The following is a 9,400-nucleotide window of genomic DNA, read 5'->3' on the forward strand; positions in this document are numbered from 1 at the left end:
CTCGGTTACTTAATATTTTGTTTTGAAAACCGTTTAAGTTAACTGGACGTTAAGGAGGGGGAATCTCTTAATGTCTCGGTTACTTAATATTTTGTTTTGAAAACCGTTTAAGTTAACTGGACGTTAAGGAGGGGGAATCTCTTAATGTCTCGGTTACTTAATATTTTGTTTTGAAAACCGTTTAAGTTAACTGGACGTTAAGGAGGGGGAATCTCTTAATGTCTCGGTTACTTAATATTTTGTTTTGAAAACCGTTTAAGTAAACTGGGCGTTAAGAATGGGGAATCTCTTAATGTCTCGGTTACTTAATATTTTGTTTTGAAAACCGTTTAAGTAAACTGGGCGTTAAGAATGGGGAATCTCTTAATGTCTCGGTTACTTAATATTTTGTTTTGAAAACCGTTTAAGTAAACTGGGCGTTAAGAATGGGGAATCTCTTAATGTCTCGGTTACTTAACATTTTGTTTTGAAAACCGTTTAAGTAAACTGGGCGTTAAGAATGGGGAATCTCTTAATGTCTCGGTTACTTAACATTTTGTTTTGAAAACCGTTTAAGTTAACTGGACGTTAAGGAGGGGGAATCTCTTAATGTCTCGGTTACTTAATATTTTGTTTTGAAAACCGTTTAAGTAAACTGGGCGTTAAGAATGGGGAATCTCTTAATGTCTCGGTTACTTAATATTTTGTTTTGAAAACCGTTTAAGTAAACTGGGCGTTAAGAATGGGGAATCTCTTAATGTCTCGGTTACTTAATATTTTGTTTTGAAAACCGTTTAAGTAAACTGGGCGTTAAGAATGGGGAATCTCTTAATGTCTCGGTTACTTAATATTTTGTTTTGAAAACCGTTTAAGTTAACTGGACGTTAAGGAGGGGGAATCTCTTAATGTCTCGGTTACTTAATATTTTGTTTTGAAAACCGTTTAAGTTAACTGGACGTTAAGGAGGGGGAATCTCTTAATGTCTCGGTTACTTAATATTTTGTTTTGAAAACCGTTTAAGTTAACTGGACGTTAAGGAGGGGGAATCTCTTAATGTCTCGGTTACTTAATATTTTGTTTTGAAAACCGTTTAAGTTAACTGGACGTCTACGTTAGGAGGATCTCACGGGGCGCGTGGAGATCACCCAGGGTGTTTAGTTGTTTTGTAAAATGACCAGACTAGGTTGTCGCAGAGGGAACGGATGTCTTTCTTTTGGGTTGCGTTTATTTTTAAACTGGAAGACTGTACTACTTTTGTTATATATATATTTTGAATTCATGGATTGAGAATTTTTCCGCTGCTCGTAAATTCTGTTGACTTATTTGTCGTTGTATTACGACTTAAATATTTATCCAAACGTGTGTTACCTTATTTTTTTTCCTGTTTTATTTTAATTCCTTTGAAAAAAAAAAAAAATACACTCACGCTTTGAAAAACAAGGTGTTACAGTTTCTACTTTAATTATAAATGCTATAAAATGCTAGCAATTTGACTATCATCAATATTAATGATTACCTTTATTATGAAATACTTTTACCTAAATAAAATTTATATATTTTGAGTAAAAATGTTAAAATTAAGTAAATATTTGTTTTAAAAATATTTTTTGCTTTAATAATTTAATATCAAATTTAAGTGGGTAAATTTATGCATGTTCTATTTAAATATATATACTCATAATATATAGAGCAAAATATATTACAAAAATCATCTCACATAATTAAAAAAACAAGTCAAACAATATTCCATCATTTTCTTTCATTTATTCGATGGCTTCACTAAAGTTGATTTCAGTTATGTTAATGTTTATGACAACCATGATTTTGATTAATATAATAATTGTAGGAGCAAAAGAAACATGGTGTTGGCTAAGAAAGTAGAAGATACTCAAGCATTAATTAATGCTTTAAATTATGCATGTGCAAGTGGAGCTGATTGTGAGCCTATTCAGCCTGGTGAACTTTGTTATAATCCAAGCACTGTCTTCTTATGCTTTTAATAGCTACTATCAAATCCACAAGCAAGCTAATGGCTTTTGTGATTGTGATTTTGGTGGCTTGGCAGTCATTGTTGAAATTGATCCAAGTATGAATATCAATATCCCTTTAATTATTTTTTTTTATATTAAATTTATATTTTACGATTGAATGTCGATATAAAACTAACTTTCTAATTTGATTTCAACAAAATGACTTTATTTGACTATACTACGTCTAAGATTTAAAAACACTTATTTTTATCATTAATATTCATTTTATGATATAGCTAAATCTAACTTATTTTGAGTTAAAAAAACATTTTTCAAATGGTGTATAATGGTATGAACAAAAATAATATAAAAATCAAATCAAATTTTTTTCAAACACTAAATCAAAATTATGACCTCATTTTATAAAGATAAAAAACTTATTTTACCGTAGTTTTTTAATTCAATTTTGATGTTTCTTATGTTTATTGTGCTTTTCTTTACTTTAATTTTTTTGTGAAAATTTAACTTTTTTTCTTTTTCTTTACTGTATAGGTTTTCAGGGGTGTGTATTTACATCTTCCTTAAAGGTATGACCTTAAATTGTCTTAATGATTTGATTTGATATTTTTTATTTTAGTGCCCAACATTTTATACACATAACTCATTGGTAATGTTATTTGATATTTGTTTTGATGTTTAATTAGTATTGCCGGAGGAGCATGAACAAAAAGATCAATTGATTATTCTACAACATTCAGTACCCCCACGAACAACAATAAAAAAGTGTTATGAGTCATATGACTCTTCCCTTTCTCTATCAATGTATACATATTGATTTTACTTTTTTATAAGTAAAATTTAATAGAGGAGTACAAAGATACTTCAAACCTTATACAAAATATGTGGTATTAATTCTAATTTTTTTAAATAAATATTGATATTAATTTGGGATGACTAGCTATGAGTTATTATTGCCTTATAAGAATAAAGAATAACTAGTGTATAGTTGGTACTAAATACGGGACAAATTATTTGATCAATCAAAACGATGTAGTTTATATTCATATTTATATCTTATATAAATCATAAACAAATAAAATATTGTATAATAAAAATTAACAAAACATACACTACTAATTTAATAAAAAAACAAAAAGTGTGCTCAAATTTTAATTTAAAATAGATATCATAAATAAAGTTACGTTGTTTGTTATAGTTGATTACACATTACAAAAGATTTCGTGATAAACTACATTAACAATCTCATCACATATTTGATCATCGTCATTTAAAATAAGAAACTTTATATCTTTTTTGGATGTGACTCTAGATACACCACATATTTGTCCATGTGTGAAAACTATTTTAAGAAAATATATGTCAACATGAGAAAGTGACTGACCCTGACTCTTATTAATTGTCATTGTGAAACAAAGAGTCATCGAAAATTGTTTCATTATAAACTTAAATGGTAAAGCCGGATCACTCAGAATCGTATTCATTGTTGGAATTAAAATTTTATCGCCTGCAGTCTTTCCTGTGATGACAATTACCCATAATAAATTTTTGCCCAAATTATGATTGTAATTTTTGTTCTTTTACACAACACAACAACTTGATCAATATTCCTCATTAACATTGCAAGACAATCTACTTTAAGTGTTAACTTGTAATTTGGAATACTTGAGCACTTAATGTCGTTGAAGAATTCATTAGTGAACCATTGATTTTGTAGATCATTTGCATCATATTTACATACTGAATTTGAACTCAAATATTCGTTTTCTTCACTGGGAATAAATGACAAAAGGGTATTGTTGATGTGTCCAACATTATCCAAAGTTGGAGCAAGGATCCTTATTCCCTAAAAAAAATGCAACACCATGCATGTTGTTTAAAATGTCAAGATAAGTGAAATCTTTAAGAACGCGTAAGGAATCAATTGTGTCATGTATAAGTAAATCATTTGGAATTTTGACATGTATCTCGCCATTCTCGTTGGCAGAATCGTCTCCATCCCTGTTGAAAGAATCCAATCAGCAAAGTTCTTGATATCACATTGTTCATCGGATATGGCTTAAGAACGTTGTCGCTTATTGGTCGTCAACCTCAACACTTTACAATACTTCTATAAGATTGAAGCATTGATAGAAGTAGCAAGTATGTCTAGTCTCAAACCTCTTTGAACTATAGGCAATAACTATCTAAAATCACCACCTAATACAACTGAAATTCCACCAAATAGTTTATGTTTGTTGTCTACCCCATCAAACGACATTATGTCGCATGTTGATCTGTCAAATGCCTCAAAGTAGTATATATTCATCATTGGTACTTTATCCCATATAACCAATTTGGTTTGTTTAAATAGTTTAGCCTTCAAAGTAATATCAATGCCTTTTCAAACCAACTATTATATATATATATATAATACCTAATGACTTAACCAATATAAGTTAAGGAACACAATTCGACACTATTGAACATTTTACAACCGGAATTTGTGTCTATGACACAAATAATTATGGCTTAATTACAATTTAAGTCCCCCTATTTTAGCTGAATCGTGAAAGTAGTCCCTCCATTTTATTTCTCCACAGTTTTGGTCCTCCAAACATAATTTTAGTCCAAAACTTGATGAAGTGACATTTTTTAAAGTCACACTACACCATTTATGATCATAAATTTCAAGTACAATTGTTGCACCGCGAGATCTTGAGGCATGGTGTGACTTAAATAAACGCAAAAAAAATAAAATTTCATCAAGTTTTAGACCAAAATTCTGTTTTAGGGACCAAAACTAGGAAGAAATAAAATAGAGGGACTACTTTCGCGATTCAGTTAAAATAGGGGACCAAAACTGCAATTAAGCCAATAATTAATAACTCTCTAAGAGAGATGATATGCAAATACAATTCAAATACACATAAAGTATATATAATTTTCTTATTGGATGATTTACAAAAGAAATTTAATATAAATACTCAAGTATTCAATAGTTTACAAAGAGCACTAAAAATAACTAATCCAAACACTTAATTTCTCCCTCCAACAATAGCTTCAAACAAGCACTACACATGAATATTGTAACATTGATAGAACAAAGGTTCTGATTAAAATAATGATTTATATTTTTATTTTTGAATTTTACAAATATCAATAAGAAATGATCAATTTAATTTAAACAGCAGCAGGACAACCACCTTTTCTTGGGTCACTTACTGCTATTAGAGTGCCATGCTTTACATATGAATTAGTGTCTTCACCAATTTTCCTATTAATGTTAATAGGTATTTTAGGAGTATGAACAATAAGCTGAGTAATAGCTAGTGCTTGAGATGCATTCAATTGGTGACCTCTCTCATTCAAGAAAAGTCTACTTTCTTTTGAAACCTCAATATGATCACCATCATGAGTAGTCAAGTTCTCATAGCAAACACAATCTGGTATTAGCTACATTAGATAAAGATAAAAAATTAGATAGTAGTTAAAAGCTTCGTACATAAATAAATCATTTAATGTTTAAATATCATTTTAGTCCCTACAATTATAGCGTTAGTTTTTTATTTTAGTCTCTATAAGTTTTTTAGTTTGGATTCAGTTCCTGCAAATTTAAAAGTTGTTGCTTTTAGTCTCGGTCTTCAGTTTTTGGGCCAAGTGGCATGATTTTATTGGACCACGTATGACGTCAGAGACTAAAAGCAACAATTTTTTAATTTTCAGTGACTGAATTTAAACAAAAAAACTTGCCGGAACTAAAATATAAAACACTATAATTGAAGGGACTATAATCATATTTAACCATTATTATATAAATACAAAGGAGTTAGAACCTTGGTATAGACCCTTGGTCTCAAAACTGCATCTAAAGGTTTCATTCCTAAGATGAAATGATTAAGAAAGACTTGAGTCACTGCTGAAATAATGTTCATTCCACCACTTCCTCCAAGTACCCCAGCCAATTGGTCATCCTACAAAAGCATAGCAAAAAAAAGTTTCATGTGTATGAATTTGGAGATAGATAATCTTGTATTGAAATTTGACACACTTTATCATGTGAAACTTTTGTTTCCAAGTCATATCATATCGAGTAAAGATATTTTTTTGTTAGATTTGACAATCTCCTCTAAACTGAGCGATTCGCCTTAGTATTACTAGTGGCTTACTTAAAATGAACTTTGAATGGAAAAAATTTCACAATAAGCATGTTTTAAGAAATACCTTTGTGATTATAATAGGAGTCATGGAAGACAATGGCCTTTTGTTTGGTTCAATAAAATTAGTTGGTGCTGGAGGTAACTTTTCAGGAGATATATCAGTAGGTATGGAAAAGTCATCCATTTCATCATTGATCACAATACCGGTTGAAGTCGAACGAATCCCCGCGCCAAAATGCCGGTTTACACTTGTTGTCAGTGATACAGCATTTCTATCAGCATCTACAACACACAAATGGCTTGTTCCATGATCTCTAACTTGGCTCCACCTGCAATATGCCATGCATATGATATACCCTTTATATTACCAACTTACTTAGTTTGCAACATATCAAGCAAAAGGCAAAGTTTTTAATTCACATTCAAATTACTACAACCAATAGACCACACCTGTTCATATAGTACTCTGGAGGAAAAGTAGTGTTATCGAGTATTTTGCGCTGAATAGTTTGCGCAAAAGACGGGGAAAGCATTTTGGATACAGTTCCACTAATGTTTTCAAATTCGGGGTCCCCCAAGTCCATTCGAACGGCAAACATATGTTTCAAAGCTTCTACTAGTCTATGTATACCCAAATTACCCTTTGCAGCATCAGGATTTCCATAACTCTCCAAGATGTTTAGGATCTGTTCATATACTAACTATTAGAGTTTATATGCATACAATTGTAGTAGATTTTTGCAATGATATTACTACTTCAGAAAATTGGTAGTAGTATTAAATTTATTGAAAACCGATATTATTTTACATGGTTCTATCATAGTATTGATTACAAGTTGCAAAAAAAGGTGTAACATAATTAGAGATACGTTGGTAAAGAAATAACTAATAGAATAAAGTAACGAAGATATATGAATCTACAAACCAGAGAAAGAGCAACTGTTCCACTCGAAGGAGGTGGCATTCCATGTATGGTGTATCCCATCACATTCACAATCATTGCATCAGTAATTTCCACTTTGTAATTTCTCAAATCCTCCATTGTTAAAATACCACCAGCTTCTCTTACATCATTTACCAACTTCTCACCAATGGTTCCATTGTAGAAAGCTTGTGGCCCTTCCTCTGCCACTACCTCTAAGCTTTGTCCAAGTTCAACATTACTACATATCTCACCTTCTTTTAACAAAATTCCATTAGGTGCATATATGGTTTTTAGCCCAAGATCATTCATTATCTTGCTTTCTTCTTTAACTAGGTATTCGCCGAGAGTAGGAGACACTACAAAACCATTTTTCGCAAGTTCTATAGCCGGTTGGAATAAGGTCTTCCATGGCAATCTTCCATACTTCAACCAGGCTGCATGAAGGCCAGCTAATTCACCAGGAACTCCCATTGACAAGGCTCCTAAGGACTTAGCTTCAAGATTGGTCTGATACATATTCTGCTTTGACAGTCAAACATTTACACAAATGTAAGTCGCTTTCGGAATAGTATTCCAGCCGAAATATTAATTTGGTGCAATTATTTCAGCGATTTAAATCATGAGTTTCAACCACTTCAATGGTTTAGCAGAAAGAGATAATCTCAAACCTGTGAAGCAGCTAAAGGAGCAGTTTCTCTCATGTCAAAAGCTTGAGCTTTGAAACTAGAAGAAGATTTCACAACCATAAAAGAGCCACCTCCTATGCCACTTGAAGCTTGAAAAACAACACCAACGCATAACGCAGCAGCCACTGCAGCATCAACAGCATGTCCACCAAGCCTAAGCATTGAAACACCAACTGCCGAACACCGAGCATCGTCAGCTGCAACAACTCCAACTTCTGATTCAACAACATCTCCCTCATTGGCCCCTTTCAATATCTCAAAACTTATGTTGCCTCTTATTGCTATCCCAACAACTGGAAAAGAAATTGCACTTAGCATCGGAAACAGTACATTAATATGATAAACAAATTTCACTAATGTGAAGCAAATGTATTGGCACACAAGTTACAACAATATACCAGTCAGCTTCTCAAATGTATCTTTCCTATAATCTATACCACATTGTATATAAAAGCTATCTTAAGCACAAGGTCAGTGTTTTTGCTGTCATGTGTTACATTCCTCCAATACATCCACCCAAAACCAGTGCATGAATGTTTCTTTTATCATAATTTTACAGCAACCTAAGACATTAACCAGAGTATCCAATTCTAATAACAATTAACAACCAACCATGATTTAGTCTTACAATGAATATACTACTACATCCTTTAGACTCACCTCAAGGCCAAATCACATAACTTTACAAAATGCCCTTTTTACCAAAGATTTTTTATTTATTTATATTTCTACTGAAATCACTTAAGATATCTCAAAAGCTAAAACAAACAGCTATGAAAATCATGAGAAAATGCTCTAATTCCAGTAAGTTTTTCCTCTTCAAATTCATCAAACTGGTTTTCTGAATTCATTTTCTTATTACCTATGAAGCACAGATACTAACACAGACACCAGACACAACTATGACAGTAACACGTCGACATCCGTAATAATTTGAGAGAATAAATTAATCGAAATTTAATCTATACCACAATGGAATCAATAATCTAAAAATTCATACATATAAATCACTTATCTCCATCAAGATAATGATGAATCATGAATAAACATAAATGGAATGAGAAAAATAAATAAAAGTAGCTGAAATAAAAAAGAGAACTAACTGGTGATGACAGCGAGAAAGAAGAGAAGGAAACAGAGAAAAAGTTTCCGGATGAATTTATTGGGAAGAACATGATGCGGTCCCAACAAAGGAGAATCCATTAACATGTAAGATTGTGTTATTGTCTGAAGAACAAATTATTATTGTTGTGTTGACTTTTTTGTTTGTTTGAGATCTTTGATATCAGTCTCACTCTTAATCTGTTGTGTATATTCTGTTTAACAATCTGGCTGGATGTTTTTTTATGTTTGTTAAGATTCACTCATTAAGTTGTACTCCCAAATTTTTGGATTACCCTTTGGCTTTTGCTACTAGAAAGAAGCACGTTTCTTGTTCTCATTTATGGCATGTTTGGTTTACTTCAATACTTACACTTAAAAATAGATATGATTTAATTCATTTAGCGTACAAGTTTTTATAATTTTCATTCCAAATCGATCGTTATATTTTTGTGACTAGCTATAAAAACTTTTGTAAAAATATATTATTTTTGGAATGAAATATAAGCAAAAGTGGTAATTGAAAAGTTGATGTATTTGGACTAAATTCTTAATCAGATACATCAATTATTCAGTTACTAT

The 9,400-nt window shown here is 31.4% G+C and overlaps 1 protein-coding gene across 1 annotated transcript; it reads right to left on the reverse strand.

Annotated features, from left to right (window-relative positions):
* Positions 1-4,870: 4,870 nt before the first annotated feature.
* On the reverse strand, positions 4,871-9,166 carry LOC101497698 (glutathione hydrolase 3). Its single transcript, XM_004513018.4, has 7 exons — positions 8,821-9,166; positions 7,700-8,010; positions 7,032-7,550; positions 6,557-6,792; positions 6,171-6,435; positions 5,783-5,920; positions 4,871-5,402 (listed from the first exon to the last, which is right to left on the reverse strand). Exons 1-7 carry the CDS (start codon positions 8,924-8,926, stop codon positions 5,130-5,132), a joined length of 1,848 nt encoding a protein of 615 aa, XP_004513075.1. The 5' UTR covers positions 8,927-9,166; the 3' UTR covers positions 4,871-5,129.
* Between the last annotated feature and the right edge of the window lie 234 nt (positions 9,167-9,400).

The sequence above is a fragment of the Cicer arietinum genome, chromosome 8, assembly GCF_000331145.2.
Source record: "Cicer arietinum cultivar CDC Frontier isolate Library 1 chromosome 8, Cicar.CDCFrontier_v2.0, whole genome shotgun sequence".
Classification (NCBI taxonomy): domain Eukaryota; kingdom Viridiplantae; phylum Streptophyta; class Magnoliopsida; order Fabales; family Fabaceae; genus Cicer; species Cicer arietinum.